Source organism: Phyllostomus hastatus, unplaced genomic scaffold (assembly GCF_019186645.2).
Source record: "Phyllostomus hastatus isolate PE091 unplaced genomic scaffold, TTU_PhHast_1.1 phas_contig_64, whole genome shotgun sequence".
Classification (NCBI taxonomy): Eukaryota; Metazoa; Chordata; class Mammalia; order Chiroptera; family Phyllostomidae; genus Phyllostomus; species Phyllostomus hastatus.
Genome location: NW_025333928.1, coordinates 9,052,704 through 9,070,517, shown reverse-complemented (window position 1 = coordinate 9,070,517; position 17,814 = coordinate 9,052,704). Strand labels below are relative to the sequence as shown.

At 46.9% G+C, this 17,814-nt stretch overlaps 2 protein-coding genes across 2 annotated transcripts; both read right to left on the bottom strand.

Annotated features, from left to right (window-relative positions):
- Window positions 1-1,511: 1,511 nt before the first annotated feature.
- On the bottom strand, window positions 1,512-8,931 carry LOC123825448 (dCTP pyrophosphatase 1-like). Its single transcript, XM_045848820.1, has 4 exons — window positions 8,850-8,931; window positions 4,601-4,730; window positions 3,790-3,900; window positions 1,512-2,007 (listed from the first exon to the last, which is right to left on the bottom strand). The coding sequence occupies exons 1-4, from the start codon at window positions 8,929-8,931 to the stop codon at window positions 1,704-1,706; spliced, it is 627 nt and encodes a 208-aa protein (XP_045704776.1). The 3' UTR covers window positions 1,512-1,703.
- Window positions 8,932-15,130: 6,199 nt separating this feature from the next.
- On the bottom strand, window positions 15,131-17,329 carry LOC123825687 (selenide, water dikinase 2-like). The gene has a single exon (XM_045849302.1). The coding sequence runs from the start codon at window positions 17,163-17,165 to the stop codon at window positions 15,798-15,800; it is 1,368 nt and encodes a 455-aa protein (XP_045705258.1). The 5' UTR covers window positions 17,166-17,329; the 3' UTR covers window positions 15,131-15,797.
- Window positions 17,330-17,814: the final 485 nt, after the last annotated feature.

The window sequence follows — 17,814 nt, the reverse complement described above, 5'->3', positions numbered from 1 at the left end:
AAGATGTGTAGGACAGTAGAAGTGGCAACAATTGTGATACCCAGTCCAGACATATTGAATGTGAGGTAAATGTGAAGGGGTCAGGGAGGTGATTGGAAATAACAGTTTGGGGATTATCAGGTCTGCAGTGCATGATACCTCATTCAGAAGACGGTAGCTAAGAAAAATCTGAACAGCCAAAGGTGGAAACAAATCCAGAAGTGTCACACTTGGAAAATCGAGAGGCAAGTTTCACACAGAGTGGTCCGCACAGATTCTGCTCTGGTGCCTGCTGTTTGTAGTTCGCAGAAGTGGGGGCAGTTTCAGTGGAAGGGTACGGATAAAAGCCAGCCTTGAGTGGGTTAGGGTATAAATGGGAGGATGGGGAAGCTAAGTGGCTGGGTATAGACAACCCTTCTCAAGAGGCTTGGCTGTGAAGCTGGGAAAAGTTTATTGGTTTTGTCTACGGGGAGATTAGTTTTTGTGCCGGTGGGAAGGCTAATGGGAAGAGGAGCTGATTGTATTGGGGGGACAGGGAGATAATTGACCAAGGAGCGGGAATGAAATCAAACCAGGAAGGATAAGGCTCCCGCTCTCACTGGTAGGGAGGAGCAGGGTGGTTTGGGAACAAAGCTGAAGCAGTTCCAATCTGGATACTTTTAGCTGGTGAGTTAGAGGTCACTGGTGAAGAGGGATAAGGTCACTAGAGGAATGAGGCCATTAAAGGGGATGATGACTCATCTCACTGATGGGGAAATAGGCCCATAAGGGCAAGAATAATTTAAAGGTCTTTCCCCCCAGCATTACCTCACCCTATGAGGGAGGCAGGTTACAGGCATCTCAGAAAGGAAGCGATGTGCCTGAGGTCACACAACAGATAAATTACACACAACTACCATATCTTTAGGTGTAAAGGTGGGATGAGAAATTGGTCTTGGGAGGGTAAGGGAGGGGGGCAAGAGGCCCAAGCCCAAGAGGAGTGGAAGCCCTGTTCTGTTCCACATCCGAGACCTGACCCTGATTTGCTCTGGGTCCTGAGGCTCAGTCCTGGGCCCGGGCCTGCCTTAACTGGTGACGTTTCCTGCTGTGGGATCCAAATGTTTTGAGTTGAAAGACACATAACTGCAAACTTACTAAGTACCTACTATGTGCCGGGCACTGTCCTAAGCATTCTACCTGCAATAACTGACTTAAACTTTACCGCCCTATCAGGGAGATACTATTATTTTCACTTTAGGTGAAGAAACTGATGAACATCATCCAGCTGGTAAGTATCAAATACAGCATCTGAACTCTGATGTGCTGTCTCGAAAATCTGGGCTGTTACCACTAAGTACAGCCTCCAATCTTCTGTTAGAGGCTCCAAAGGGGAAACAGACCTGCAAGAGATCCCACAGGGGGCCTGCTAGAAATGAGATCTCTGCACAGCAGGTGGGAGGTGCAGCAGAGAAACATGGGAGCTGGGTTCAGAGCAACCCTGCTGCCCCCCTGTAGTACCTGCTGAGACAGCCTCCCCAGGAAGGATCCAGAAGTTGCTAGACAAAACTTTTATTGAGAGAGGAGTACCAAGAAGCTGTCTTCCAGAGGTTCTTGAGCCTCAGACCTCAGACGTTGGGCTGCCAGGCCAGTGAGCTGGAAAGAAAGGGCTAGAATGAGGTTCCATGGCCAGGCAACCACCTGTTCCTCAGATGCCATGCTGAGTTGCAGGTGGTGGGTCCACGGTTCTAGGCTGAGGCCTCCTGGCGTGTGGATTCACAGGCAAGGTCTGTAGTCCCCACGGTCTGGTCTTCAGAGGTGGCCCCATAGGGCAAGTCCGTGTATTTGCGGGAGGAGCCACGGGACAGATGTGCTGGGTAGCGTCGCCGGTTTGTGTCCATCTTGGAGAGCACTGCTTGGGGCAGGTCCACACGGCAGCAGGCTGCTAATGCTACCAGGTAGATGAGGACATCGCTGAGCTCCTCCTGAAGGGCTGCCCGTTCCTTGGGGGGCCAGGTTTGGGGGCCAGGCTCCTCATCAGGCTTCCACTGACTGAGGGTGGAACAAAGGCACAGACACACAGGTGTGACTAGAACAATGGGCTTCCCCTCTCAGAGCACCCCAGTCCTTGTAGCACTCAGCTCCCACCTCCTAGAAATTTCCTTCAAGGACAGCTCAACCCGTCTGGGCCCTGGGTAGAGCCAGGGTGGGGAAGAGACACCAACATATGATTCACCCAGACCTCTGTGTCCTCACCTAAGCCACAGAGTTGGCAAGAGATCATTTTAGTCGTCAAGACCTGATTCTCCTTCTCTCCAGGTCTAGCAACTGCCACCCCCAGACTAAATCTCAGACCTGGACCACTGGAGAAGCCTGCTAACTCATCTTCCACTCCTGCCCGGTATCAGCTTTTAAAAGCACAAATTACATTTTGTCCTTCCTCTGCTGAACCTCCCCTAGCTGTGCTTGGAATAAAATCCAAACTCCTGACCATGCACACCCTCCAGGTCCTGCATGAGCTGACTCCTGCCTCTTCCAATGTCATTATTCACTACTTTCCCAACTCCCCACCTACAAGTCACTCTGGCTTTTTCTGCCTGGCAAACAGGTCAAACTGTACAGGCCTTTGCACTTTGCCTTGAATGATCTTCCCCTGCTCCCCCCAGAGCTTCCCCATGGCTGGCTCCTTCCTGTTGTCATTCAGGTCTCAGCTCACATTTCTCCTCCTTAGAAAAGCTGTCTTCCTGTTTCCTTCCTTCTCACAACCTTGGGTTATTCTCCCTATAGAACTTATCACAATTTCCAATATTTTAACATTAGTTCGCTTATCTGTTGTCCATCTTATTGCACTGTGGAGATGGGAATGATGTGTATCCTTTGGAAGGCCACATCTCTTGACTTTAGAAGACCAAGTACACAGATGGTGCTCATAAATCGGTAATAAATGAACAGCCTGCCCTCACACACACCTCTGTGCCATCCCCACAGTGACTTCACTGGCTTAGACTTCACCACCTCTCCCTGGTCTACACCAGCCCCCCTCACTGGTCTGGTCCCACCCTAGTTCTCTTTCTAAAAAGTTTGTTAATACTCACCCGCAGATATGTTTATTGATTTTACAAAGAGACGAAGGGAGAGGGAGAAAGAGAACATCAATCAGTTACCTCCCCTACATACCCTGACAAGAAATTGAACCCTCACACTTTTGCTTCACAGGAACACGTTTCAACCAACTGAGTAATCCCACCTGGGCTTTCCCTGCCCCAATTCTTCTGGGGACCCAAACCACCCTGCAGGCACAGTGCTCTTTCTACCATTAAAATCTGTTTATGTCTTCTGTCCAAACTCCATCAATTCTTACCCCAATTTTATAATTCTCCATTCTATTCCACCCCTCTCCTCCAGAGCCCTACCAATTATTCAGTAGATATTTACTGAATGTCTGTTGTGTGTCAGGCAGTAAGAAGACAGCAGAGAATGAAACAGATACAAACTCCCATTCACCTCCTGTTTGGTGGTCAGATTCCTAACCAGAATATGGCCCAATTGTAGGGGGACCCCAGTTCTATAGAACGCCTTTCATTCCACCCTAAAGGCAGGGACTAACAGACGGTTACCACCCACCCCTTCTTAGACCTGGATCTGCCTCGCTGTTTTCTCTCCCAGGAAGCTGGGTGCCCCGAGAGGGCAGGGACTCATCTCATTATCACCAGCAGGAAGATCAGACCCTTGCAGTGAGAAGGGGAGATTGAATACATGGATATTTGAAGATCAAATAAATGTCCCCACCCCCACCACATTAAGACTCTTCCAGGAACCCTTTCATTTACTCACAAGAGCTCTGCCAACTCCCCCACTTCCCCCACCAAGGCCAGGAGGAGGTTCCGAGGCTTGTGGAACTGGTCCCAGTCTCTTTCAGCAGCAAACTCAGCATGGAGGCGGCGGCTGGTATGGAAAAAAGGGGTGGAAGCTCAGGTCCCAGGGTTAGGGGTGGGGGAGGACATGCAGGGCCCAGGCAGGTATCTCAGTGATATGTAATGGGGGACATGGGTTTCCAGCGGGAATCTGCAACTAACACCTTAGATGCTCTTAAACAAGCCATCTCTTTTCTATGGGACTATAAAATAGCCAAGCCCCTACGCAGACCCTAAACTCCATGGAAACCTAACAATAACCTCTTCCCCATTCCATCTCCTGCTGCTGCTTCTGCAGTTTCCTCCACCAGACACACCCCTATCTCTGCATCTATATCTATGTCCTGTGTTCTTACAGAGAACATGCAGGTCCACGGCACTGCCCCTAAGAAGCCCTTCTTGGTTTCCTCCAGCAAGATATAAGTGCCTCCCTGCATTTGCCACGTTCTACCTCCCACTCCTGGTGGGCAGCAAGGAACTAGCATTTCCCCTCAGGGCTGCTTCTAACATTCTTCACCTGGCGTCACCATTTACCCTGCCTCGCGTGTACATCACTAAGCCCATTTTGTATATGAGGGTAGAAAGTTCGGCTGAGGTCAGATAGCAGAGCTGGAACCCGAGAGATGGGTAGGAGCACAGGGGCTAGCTTCCGACCACGCGGAGGGACCCTCCCCAATAAAAGGGAGAAAGGTGGGCGATTAACCATCCCAGGCTGGGCAAAGACATCTTACATGTCCTCGATCGTGGGCTCCGGGCTGAAGCCTAAAAGCCCGGAGGCATCAGTGCTCTCTCCTCCGGCTTTTCCCCACCAACACTGGACCGGTTGCTCTGCGCCCTGCAGGCAGGACCGCACGGAGGAAACTGGCGCTCAGCTTGGGGCCCGCCTCCAAGGGGCTCTGACCAATCACAGGTCAGGTTAGCGATTGCTTCCCTGGACGGAGCCGCAGGAAGGCCCATCACTTCTGTGGAGTTTGCTATAGCCCGCCCCTTATGCGGCCTGGACCAACTGAGCAAATTTCAAGTATGAGCTCTTAGACCTCTGCCTTCCACTGTTTTCAGACGTGACCAAGTATCTTAAAGGTGTAGGTATTGCCCCAGTTACCACCAGGGGAGGAGACAGAAAGCCGAGGGGGAGAAAGAAAGCCGAGGAGGAGAGAGCGCTGGCGCGTCGCTTCACTTTTGGCCCTGCAAAGGACCACGGTGGAAGGAGGGGGCCGCTCCGTCTAAACCGTAGGAAATGCAGGGTGTTAGCAAGGAGGCAATTTATTGTACGGCTACAAGAATATTTCCAGAATACAGCTGGGCTCTAGGAAGAACTGACACCAGGGCAGCTGTTTTAAGCATTTCACTTATTTAGGCCTCACAACAGTAGGTAATACCATCATCATCCTCATTCCTATTTTACCGAAATTACATTGAGTAATTTAATCGGCTAGGAAAGTGGTAGCCAGGTTTCAAATTCAGTTTGGCCTCCAAGTCTGTTTGGCGTACACTATATTGCATCAAATGGTGATAAGTACTATGAAAACAAATTTAAACGTATTTAAACATTATGCAAAGCGAGGGCAACTTTAGGTTGCATGGTCCAGGGAAGATGCGGTAAAACATTGTTGGTTACCTCCTCAGCTGCCCATTTCATGCCTCTGTCTTTGAAGAACCGTGATTATATTCTGGGGTACACCCTTCTCTACTAGGTTGATCATGTGTCTGTCTCCTTTGCCCTGCCATCGGTCGCCTTATGGGGTGAGCATGTGGCCCATTCTTGACAATGAGCAGTTACAGGAAGTACATTAGAGACTTTGGGGGGAGGTTCTTAGTTCTTTTTCAAAAAAGGACAGGAAGTTTCTACCTTTGATGTTGGTATGTGAGGAATGGATTGAGAGGAGAGCTAGCCCAGGAGCTGAGACTGGTAGATGGCAAGATACAAAAGACTTGAGTCCTTGATAATATTGCTGGGCCACTTTTTTTATTTTTTTTTACAAGTTCCAGAAATGACCTAATTTAGGATGCTGGCTATGTAAGTTAATAAATCGCTCTGTTGGTCAAGTCACTCTTAATTGGTTTTTCTGTTATTTGCCTTTGAGAAATGACATTTAAGCCAAGCAAAAATCGAGTGGACTAGAATTCTAGGTAGAGGGAACCCCAATGCTTAAAGCAGGAAAGATTCATCATGTTCTGAAGACAAAGGAATTCCAGTATAGCAGGGATGTAGTGAGGAAGGGAGAGAGTGGTTGGGTATGGTTTTAGAGAAGTAAACCGAGGCCAGGTTACTGGCCATGTAGCCATGAATTTTCTATTACTTTGGATTTTAAGTATTACAGAAGCCCTCTGGGGGGTCTTAGGGAGGGGAGCCATATAATCATATTTTGTATTTATGAGCCCTCTGTCTGCTGTGTCCAGGACGAATTGGAGGAGGGCAAGAGTAGAAGGAGGGAGATGGGTTACTGCAGTTGCCAGGCCAAAGATGATGGTGATTTGGGCCAGGCCGATGGTGGGCACAGGTGGAGAGAAGTGGATGATTGGGAAGATATTTTGGAGGTACATCTATACATGGGCTTTGTTGGTATTGAAGTACAGGGAGGGGAGAAAGGGTAGAATCGAGCATGGTTTACAGGTTGTGAATGTTGAACAATGTAGTGGATAGATGACTCATACTGGGATGAAGAAGATGAGGTGCAGGATTGAACACACATGGCCTCAGCAGTTTGATTTATGACAAAGGAAATTGAAGATGCATGTCAAGTAGGCAGGTGTGTTTGAGCCTAAGCTTTAAATTAAAAACAATTTAAAATATGTTTATTGATTTGAGAGAGAGAGAGAGAAAGAAACATTAATTGGTTGTCTCCCATACATGGCCCACCCAGAGATCAAACCCATAACCAAGGTACATGCACTGATTGCGAATTGACTCCCCACACTTTGAGTGTAGAGCATGACTCACCAACCAACTGAGCAACACTGGCCGGGGCTATGAGCCTAATCTTCAGTGGAGAGATAGGAGAGATCCAGATTTGGTGGCCTCAGACATTTAGACAGTACTTGAAAGCCATGGAACTGCAGAAGCATAACTAATACAAGAATCTGGGCAGACAACACCGGACCTGGAGTACTCTGACAATTAGCGGTTGAGCAATGGAGAAGAGGCAGGTGAGGCAGGAAGAAAATTGGCCAAGTGTGTTGTTAAGGAAGCTAAGAGAGGAGAGTGTTCCAGAATGAGTGGACACTTGATTTGGATGCTGCTGAGCTACTGGGTTAGGTGAGAGCACTGAATTTGCCCCTGGATTAGGCATCATGGAAGTTGGATAGGGGACACAGGAGAATAGAGGGAGTCCTGGGTAACTGTTTTGAGTTTCTGGCTTGAGCAAATAGTTGGGTAGTTTGGCCAACTGCTGAAGAGACGACACAGGATCCGTGGGAAGTTGGGGGTGGGAGGGAAGATGACAAATTTAGTTTGGGACACATGGAGAGTTAGTTGGCTCTAGGGCATCCAGATGATGTGCAGCGGGCAGGTAGACACACAGGCCTGACGTTCAGAGCAGTGAGCTATGTTAGGGGTCTGTGAACTGGAAGTTTCAGGAGCCAAGGACCTCCCCCAGCACCTTCCTTGGTGTTTGCTAAGCTTCTCATATAAAAACCCAACTCTTTTACTGGAATATAAAACACACTTGGAGAGCAACTTTTTCAGGAGTCTTCTGCACCTCAGAGTTTTTGAAGAGCCAGGGACTGGGACTTCTAGAGCTCACAAGTCAGATGGTCTTTGGGGACTGACAGAAAGGAGGAGGCATTCTCTCTGGGAATGTCTCTACCTTCCTCCCATGAGACCTGCGAGTGATCTGTAAGGCTCTTGTGAAGTTTCCTTCAGAGACATCTAAGTTCTTTGCTTCACAGCATCATCCTCTGAAGACCAACCAACCCCAGCCACAGTACAGGACATAACTGGAGGGCAGGGGAGGCTCTCATGAGGGAGAGGGAACAGACCTGAACATATGATTGTACCTATCACCTAGACTTCTCATCCCAGACTCTTTCCACACCCTCAGCCCCACATGCAGTCAGTTTTCTCCATTCCTCTCAGCAATATCTAGGCCATGGGACCTTCCTGCTTTAGTCAGTGTGCTTGGTCTTGTCTTTTGGTCCACCTTTGTGATTGGCCCTGTATAAGCCTACCCCCTGCCCCCCCCAAAGATTGGACTGGGTGTCCTAGTCTTCCCAAACTAAAGATGTTTCCCAAGTGCAGGCCAATAAATGTTTAATGTAGGATGGATGGGTGGAGACAGACAAACGTGTGCATCAACACACATGGCCTTCTCCTGCTCAGAAGTGTTTGGCCACCTTCCCCATTAAAGTCAAGCTGTGCCACTGCTCTTTGGGAAGCCCTGGAGAGTGGAAGAGGTGGCAGCAGCTGGACCACAAAGTAGCAGAGGCCCATTAGCTGGTTGGGTGGGAGAACCTGGGCCAGTCAGAGATCCCAGAGACCACACAGTATGATGGGAACTGGGAGTCAGGTGGCTGGGACCCTATTGACCAATGCCCTTGGGAAGATTGTTTCCCTTCCTGAGCCTCAATTCCCCATGTATATAATGATGGCCTCCAAGGACCCTTCATGGTGTGCTGGGAGGACCAGGGCAATATGTATTGTGTTCATGGTTGTATCTCCAAATTATCACAGTGCTGTTCTTCCTGGAGGCAGAGCCATAGGGCTTGATAGTTTTGTACTGGGGGAAGGGAGAAAGAGTGTTGCTATAATTAAAAGGGTTTGTTTTTATTAAATGTTTCAGGGTGAGTCATGACAGAGGCTTTTTAGGAATCTCTGCCTTAGCCTGTTTGGGATAAGTCACCAACACTCTTTAGAACTCCTTCCCTGACTTATTTATCCAGCCTTGCCCCCCTCCACACATGCTGAAATCCAGCCAGACATTCCCTGCTCTCCCACTTCCTGCCTTAGCTCATGCAGTCCACTGCTTCTGGAATGCCCATTACCCTTCTCTGCATATCCAATTCCAAATTCCCCCCAATCTGCAGAGCCATTCTTCAAAGCCACCTCCTCTGGGAAGACCTCCATGACTTCTTTCCCAAAGGAGGTAACTTTGTTTTCTTTTTTAAAAATAGTATTTTATTGATTATGTATTCCATTTTCCCCCATTTATCCCCCTTGGCCTTCCTCCACCCAGCACCACCCCCGACTCACTCAGGTAATCCCCACACCATTGTTCAATCCATGGCTCATGGATATATGTTCTGTGGATGGTCCATTCCTATTCTGTACTTTACATTCCCCATGCCTATTCTGTAGCTATCTATTTGTACTTCTTTATCCTCTTCACCCATTTCCCCACACCCCTCCCATCTGGCAAGCATCAAAACACTCCCTGTATCCATGATTCTCTCTGTGTTCCTCTTGTTAGTTTAGTTTGTCTTTTAGATTCAATTGTTGATAGACATGTATTTGTTGACATTTTATTTATAGTGTTGATCTTTTTCCCAAAAAAGTCCCTTTAACATTTCATATAATAATAGTTTGCTGATAATGAACTCCTTTTTTTTTAATTTGGTCTGGGAAGCTCTTTATCTGCCCTTCAATTCTAAATGATAGATTTGCTGAGTAGTGTAATCTTGGTTGTAGGTTCCTGCTTTTCCTAACTTCAACTTTCTCTTGCCAATCCATTCTGGCCTGAAAAGTTGCTTTTGAGGAATCAGGTGACAGTCTTATGAGAGCTCTCCTGTAGGTAACTAAGTGCTTTTCTCTTGCTGCTTTTAAGAATCTCTCTTTATCTTTCTTAGGTTAAGAAAGGTTAAGAATCCCTCTTAACCTTTGGCATTTTAATCATGATGTGTCTTGGAATGTGCCTCTTTGCATCCATCTTGTTTGGGACTCTCTTTGCTCCCTGGACTTGCATGGCTATTTCTTTCACCAAATTAGGGAAGTTTTCTTTCATTATTGTTTCAAACAGATTTCCAAGTCCTTGCTCCTTCTCTTCTCCTCCTGGCACCCCTATGATGTGAATGCTGGAACGCTTGAAGTTGTCCCAGAGGCTGCTTACACTATCCTCATGTTTTTGGATTCTTTTTTCTTTTTGTTGTCCTGATTGCTTATTTTTTGCTTCCTTATGCTCCAAATCATTGCTCTGATTGTTGGCTTCATCCACTGTACTGTTGCTTCCCTGTAAGTTGTTCTTTACTTCAATTAGTGTGTCCTTTGTTTCTGACTGGGACTTTTTTATGCTGTTGAGGTCCTCACTAAGTTCCTTGAGCATCCTAATGACTTGTGTTTTGAACTCTGCATCTGATAGACTGTTCATCTCTATTTTGTTTAGTTCTTTCTTCTGGAATTTTGATCTGTTCTTTCATCTGGGCCATGTTTCTTTGTCCCCTCGTTTTGGCAACCTCCCTGTGTTTGTTGCTCTGTATTTGGTAGAGCTTCTATGACTCTCTGTCTTGGTAGCATGACCTAATGTAGTTGGTGTCACATAGGGTCAATTGGCACAGCCTCCCATAGCACCCAGTTTGGGTGCTCAAGGTATGCCCTTCATGTGGGCTGAACACACCCTCCTCTTGCAGTTGAGCCTTGATTGCTGTGGGCAGGTCACTGGGAGGGATTTACCCAGGCCAGTCAGCTGCAAAGACTGGCTGTGAGCACTGACCACCAAGTTAGTTATCTGTAGCAGTTCACCCACACTAGCTCTCTTGGTACTACCACTTTTCAGCTTATTTTGGAGATGCCTGATGTCCCTTTTCTAGATGTCACTCCAGAGTGGGTCTCCTGGAGAACAGAAGCAGTGTCAGGCATTTGTTTCTCCAGGGCCTGTACTTGACTAGATCAAACAAATATTAACTGATGGAAGTATGTCCTATGGGATCTACACTCTGACTCCCCTGCTCTAAGTGGGTATGGCTGCACCTGTTTAATGGATGAGAAGACCGAGACCCAGAGACTCGTCTGAAATTGCCCAGAAAGGCATAGGCTGCAGCGCATCACAGTCTTCCGTGCTCCTCAGCAAATGAAAGGAGTCTCCCCTACTCCAGCAAGGGAGTAAAGGAGGCCACTCACACGTGCGTGGTCTGTGCTAAGGTCACCTACTTACTCACTGGCTTTTCTTCTGCCTTTCTGTCCCTTTTCTTCATCTTCCTCAAGCTTCAACTTCCCTTTTTCTTTTGTACCTTTGGCTCCCTTTTCCTTTTCTTCCTCTTCCTTTTCCTTCATTGCCTTCCTTACCTTTGTTTGTACCTGTGATTCTTTTCTAATATCTGCCCAAGGCACTGCTACCTTAATTTTGATGCCCAGACCCCAACAAGGGAATGTTGGATACGCACTTGCTCTGAACCCCTCTTCCTTTCTAAATTAACTAAGAGAGCCCAGGCCAGGGAAGTCCCAGTCATTTTCCTCCCCTTTCTACTACCCACCCCAAGCTCGAAAATGAACCAGTTAGAGAGCTGTGTAAGTGGGCAAACAGAACCAGTGTTCAGATTTCTTTCCCAAAGACTTGCTTTAAGAGATTGGTGGTCTCAGCTTCTACTGCCAGGAGACAACAGGAGCAAGGAAAGTTTGAACATAGAGGGTCACTGCTCTAGATGCTTGGGAATACAGAACATCCCCTGCTATCTTGGAGTTTATATGCTAGCAGAGAGAGATAATTATAAAGTAAACTAGAAAAGTCCCAAGATTATTACAGATTAGGATAAGAGATATGAAGCCAATTAATAGGTAGAGTTAGCTAAGTGTTGGATAAGGTAAGATGGGGCTTTTATGAAGAGGATTTGAGTTGAGCCAGGACTGTGAGTGAGCCAGCCAGGTAGAGAGCCTGAGGTGAGGCTCCAGATGGAGGGAACTGGGAGCACAAAGGATCCTGGTTTGTTTAAAGCACCATGGAAAGGTTCATGGGCTAGAGTTTGCTGAGAGGGGCAGGGGCAGTGCCATGAGATAAAGTTGGAGATATGTAGCAGGAACTTTATGGAAAGCCATTTAAGAGCTTTGTGCAGAAGAAAAACTGATGTGATCAATCAGTTATCTTTTTTTGTTAAAGTGTATTTACTTTATTAGCTATGTAAATACTTACTGCTATGGAGATCACATGGAGGGTTATCAGCAGGGAGGTGGAGGGTGGAAAATGGGGGAAAAGGTACAGGGAATAAGTAGTATAAATGGTAGGTACAAAATAGACAGGGGGAGGTTAAGAATAGTATAGGAAATAGAAAAACCAAAGAACTTATATGTATGTATGACCCATGGACATGAAGTCGGAGGGTGGGGAAAGCAGGTGGGAGGGAGGGCAATAAAGGTGGGTAAATGGGACAACTGTAATAGCATAAGCAATAAAATATATTCAAAAGAAAAAAGAATAAATAAAAATTCATTGCTGGGTACTGTATATGATTATATTTAATTTGTTATACAAGGTTTTGGTTTGGCCAGAGTCGATCTGCCTCATTCTTTTAATCTTTGCTGGTTTCTATATTGTTGTTACATGCTATTGGTCAGCTCCAAGTCCTGGCTTGAATGAGTGATGTCCACAATGTCCTGCCCCTGGCAGCCCTGCTCAGCTCCTGTAGACTCATGGCTATGGCTCCTTTTACTGAGTTGATCCATCTCATATTTCATCTTCCTCTTTTCCTGCTGCCTTCTATTCTTCCCAGCATGATCGCCTTTTCCAAAGTACCCTGCCTTCTCATGCTGTGCCCGAAGTAGGACAGATTCAATTTTGTCATTTTTGCCTCCCCTGATGTTTCAGGCTTAATTTGCTCTAGGACCCAGTTGTTTTCTATATAATTATCACTACTTCTTTTTACATCTTCCATTAACTTTCCAATACAACATTTTACAAAATTAAATGCATCGTTATTGCATCCATTCCACTTTCCTTTTCCGAAAAGGAAAGCCTCCCAGGCCCCCGTTCCAGCATGGACTGTTGTTCTCCAGGCCTGCTCTACCTAGATACCTCCCTTCACCTTCCTCCTCTGCTGAGTTGCATTTCCTGAACCCCATGTTTTTTCTTTCTTGGTTTGCTCCCTTGTTTTGCAGGAGTACATCTCCCAGTGGTTTCTTGAGAAAGAGTGCATGGGCTGAAACCACTTGGACACCTAACATGTCTATAAATATCTTTATGCTACATTTTTGAAAAATGTGGGTAGGTATAAAAGTATACATAGCAAAGTATTTACTCTGAGAATTTTGAAGGGATTTCTTCATTGGCTTTTAGCTTCCAATTTGCTGTTGAGAAGTCTGATTCCATTCTTATTCCCAAAGTTTTGTATGTGATCTTCCCCTCTCTCCAGAAGATTTTAGGAGAGCATAGTGATTAGAAGCATGGACTGTGGACTTAGACCACCTAGAAGACTGCCTGTGTAACCTTGGGCAAATTTCTTAATCTCTCTGCACCTCAGCTTCCTTATTTACAAAATGAGGTTGTTGGAACTTGTTATTTATTGATCTTTAGAGAGAGAAAGAGGGAGGGAGGGAGAGGGGCAGAGAGAGCGAGAGAGTGAGACAGAGAGACAGAGAGATTGATTCATTTGTTGTTACACTTATTTATGCATTCATTGGTTGATTTTGTATGTGGCCTGGCTGGGTTTTGAACCTGCAAACTTGGTGTATCGGGACCAACTGTCTAAGTGAGCTACCCAACCAAGGCCAGTTATTGGAATTTTAAACGAGTTGATACATATCAAACACTTGGCACAGTGCCTGGCAAAGAGTATCTACTATGTAAACATTTATTATTATTATTATAGGTTCTCTTTATTAAATTTGAATAATAAAATTAGTGTCTTTTTTACTCACCATGCTGGGTAACAAGAGGTAGTTACACAGCTTTTGAGTTTCATAAAACTTTCTTGTATTAGTCTTTGGTAAATTTTCTTTCTTCTCTCTGCTTTATTACTTCTTCCTGGAATGCCTCTTAGATGTTGAACATCCAGGCTCACCTGTGATTTTCATATTTCTCCTCCTATTGTATATCTTTTTTTAAAGACATTTTATTTATTTATTTTTAGACTGAGGGGAAGGGAGGGAGAAAGAGAGGGACAGAAACATCAATGTGTGGTTGCCTCTTGCCCTTCCCACACCGTGGGGAACCTGGCCTGCAACCCAGGCATGTGCCCTGACTGGGAATCGAACCAGCAACACTCTGCCTCACAGGCCTGTGCTCAATCCACTGAGCCACACCAGTCAGGGCTGTGTATCTTTCTTTGGTTCTACTTTCTGGTCAATTTCCTCAGCTTATCTTGTATGTCTTCTGCTAAATTTTAAAATCGTAGCTGTACTTTCTGTTCTAAGTGCTTTGTTCCTATCTCTTTATGAATACTTTACCTTCTTTTATGTCTGCCTTCTGGTTTTTCTCCCATTCCCTATATTGTCCCTTTCCTGAATTTTTTTGTTGTAAGCTGTCTTCCTTCAAGTTGGAGGCTTGCCTCAGATGACTGCTCATTTTTAAGAATTAGGTATTAAAAAGAATGTGCTTGAGTGAAGCTTTTCAACTGGGAGGTTTCCACACACAGGGATTTTGACTGGGGGGCTCCTTAAATGTTTCTATTTATAGGCCTTTTGGTGGGGGGGGGGCACATTCATTTTCTCCAGTAGTGGTATAAGCTTCCTGCAGTGTGTTTTTAACAGCTGAGGAAGGGGTTTGGGGCCTCATTTTCCAGGTTTTATTCTGTTTTGGGTCAGGCCCCCTGTCTTCTGGTGTGCCTAGTAGCTCTGATTTTGCAGTACTTTTTTTTTTTCATTCACATTTTTCCAGAGTATAAACCTCCCTTTACCTGCCAAGGTGAGGAGCAGTCTTCTCCCCGCCATTTGAATAGGGGAGATGTTTCAGAACGTCAAAGATATAATTACCCTGGATAAACTTTCAAGGAGTATGTTTTTACACCCACCTTTGATCCCACCTGCCCTAGTACCTCTGGGGCATATCTCCTCACTGCCGGTTAGTATTCCCCAACTCTGAAGGCATTTACACTTTGGCTTCTTCTCTTCTGCTAAGTCAGTTACCCCTCTTCCACCTACTTTTCATTTTCCAACAACTGTGGACACTTTTGCTATTTCCTCTCCCACCTTCTAGCCCCTGGGGTTTCTTATGCTGTTGAGTCCTTTTCTGTCAACTCAGGGGAAGATGCAAACCTAAATCTGGGTGTTAAATCCCCTGGTCCAGGACTGGAGAAAACATGAGAAAACTCTCTACTTTGCCAGACTCTAAATGTATCAGTTGATTCATTTTTATCAGACTTTAAAAGACTCAGAATTCCAAGGATCCAAACATTAGCCAGAAGAATTTCCAACAAAGTCCTTTTAATTTATTACACTAGAAATCATGTCGCTGACTAAATCACCAGGAATTTTCAGCACAAAGTTTAACATCTCAGTGACCACCAAGGCCTGGGCTCTGGGGCTAGCTCTGCCTCTCCCAGTCCTTAAAGGGGTTTAGAGGGAGAGACTTCATTAACAGAGACCAAGTCAGTGGTTGCAGGTCCTCCTTTCCCAGTCACTGGACAAGCTGCTCAACTCTTGTCCAGAGCAGGAAAGAGACAGTATTTCAGAAAAATCTAATCAAGAATCTGACACTGCATTATAAGATCTTTCTCAACAGTTTAGATTTATCAACTCTATTAATCCAAATTTATTTGCTTCTGATATTTCCCCCCTGGCACTTCCCTCAAACTGGAATAACCTCATTTTGCTCTTGGAAAGAGGAAACAGGTTTTTCTGCTCCTCTTCCAAGCAGAAATTGAACAAACCTCCCCACCGAAGTCCAAAATGTTACTTTTGGCCCTGGAATGTGCAGTTTGTGACGGGCTGATTGAAATCACCTAGAAAGGGCAACTGTGCAACTGATATTCGGGCAGCCGCCTCTGGAAATTTGTTCCTAAAATCAACTCTTGAGAATCATCCATGACTGCGTACAAAGGCTCCAAGGTCCAAACAACTTCTGCTACTCCATCTCACAAGCTCGGCTCAGAAGAGGCACTGGAATTGTCGTGGGCAAGAGCCGCGGCGGTGGTCCCACGAGGTAGGACCTCAATAACCCGAGGCTTGTCAATGATCCTGGCCGTCCGGTTTCCCTTTTCCACAATGCCCACGATCCATGCTTGGTGACCCTCCCCATACTTGGAAGACTTGATTTCAGAACAAAAGCGAGCAGCCTGTTCCCTTGGCAAGCAAATCAGCAACCCCCCAGAAGTTTCTGCTGAGGTTCCCTGAAGGAGCCCAAAGCGCCCACTGGCCTTGCTGATGGCAGCCATCTTGGCAATGATTGGCAGATTATGAATGACAAAGGAAACCTCATTTCTCTGTTGTTTTGCAAGGTTCTGAGAGTGTCCCAGAATACCAAAGCCTGTGATATCCGTGGCGGCATGGGCATTAAATGTGTGCATTAACCCAGCAGCAGTTCTGTTTAGGGTAGCCATGTTGAACATGGCTTCCTGATAAGCCAGCTCTACCTCTTCTTTGGACACCACCATCTTTATCTTATTCCATCTTTCAGGATTGTCCAGCCATTGGTGGGCATTGACAGCAACTTGGGTGCCTAAGGGTTTGGTTAACACCAGCACATCCCCAACAACTGCACTGTCAGGCATTATGAATTCATTTGGCTGACACACCACAGTGGCAACCCCACCCACGATAATCCAAGGGTTTACCACAGTTTGTCCACCAGTCACTGCAGTCCCTCCTTCCTCGGCAGCATCGCGAAAGCCTTTGATCATGAGTGGGGTTATCTTTTCTCGTTCCTCTTCAGACATATTCTGGCTGACGCTGAGTAACATCAACATGTTGTCACACTCAGTGATGCCCATGGCATAGAGGTCACTCAGCACATTGGCACAAGCTATGCGTCCCATCATGTAGGGATCTTCCACCAAGGGGTAAAAGAAGTCTGTGGTTTGCACCAGCGACAGGCCTCCGTGCCTCAGGGGTATGACACAGGAGTCCAAGCCAATGCCCAGGGCTGGAAAACTTGGGCTGGATTCCGCCATGACCGGCAGGCCGGCCTCCTGGGCAGCCTCCTCCTGGCCTCCGACCGGTCCCCGGCCCAGCGGGGCCCGCACGTCCGGCCGCGTCAGTCCCGCCAGGAGTTTGAGCAGCGTCTCCTGGGGGACCTTGCAGCCTCAGCCTTTCATGCCTGAGAAGCCGGTCAGCCGCCAGCTGGGGCTGAGGCCCAGCGCCTGGGGCTCGAAGGGCCGGTAGCTCGAGAAGCCGCGACCCAAAGACCAGCCCGCGGCTCCCGCGGAGCCTTCCACCGCCGCCGCCGCCGCCGCCACCGCCGCCACGGCCTCCCCGCTGGCTCCAGTCACTGCGGTTTCTGCCATTACGCCTGCCGGGCAGGGAAGGAGAAGAGGAGACGTCCCTTTTATTTTCTACTCCACTTAGTACGGAGTGCCGTCAGATATTACCGCAGAGACGGTAACCCACGCGCTTCCTTCGCCCGGAGGGACTCAAGCCACGCCCCACCGCCCTGGCCTTCCTGAGTGAGCAACCGACAGCCACTCATATAGAGTCCCTGCTGATTGACAGTCGTTCTATCCAATAACGGCCTTGCCACGGAGAGGCGGGCTTCCTTTGGTCTAAAAGACTTAAAGCATTACAAAATCGACCACCAACTTTCGAAATTTGGTCCCGGGTAGATTCCAGAGCAAGTGCTTTGGTTTGCTCCGGGTGTTGTGAATTGAGTGACCTTTAAGGGGTGAAGGTGGCTGACGGAGCTCGGCTCCCCTAGAGGCTGTTTACCAAGTACCGCCTTTTGAAAGACTAGGGAAGATCCATAGCTTGCAAACCTCTAGCCGGCCAGAATTGTCCAAAGGTCACTTGACAGCAAGCATGATCAATTCGGGGTAAGAAAATAGCCAGTGGAAAAAAATCGAAAAGAATAATAGGAAATTAGATAAGCAAACTGCAAAGTCAAAATAATGATCGTAAGAGTGCTGGAGGTGGGTTGTACAGCAATGGGAATTTATGTGT

Bases quoted from the DNA above. Each gene is read 5' to 3' on its own strand.
- LOC123825448 (XM_045848820.1), bottom strand. From the start codon at position 8,931: ATGGAGGTCTTCCCAGAGGAGGTGGCTTTGAAGAATGGCTCTGCAGAT. The intron at 4,731-8,849 runs GTAATGGGCATT...GCTGAGCGCCAG, and splicing joins AATTGGATATGCAGAGAAGG to TTTCCTCCGTGCGGTCCTGC. The intron at 3,901-4,600 runs GTAAGATGTCTT...TTTCCATACCAG, and splicing joins GAGCCCACGATCGAGGACAT to CCGCCGCCTCCATGCTGAGT.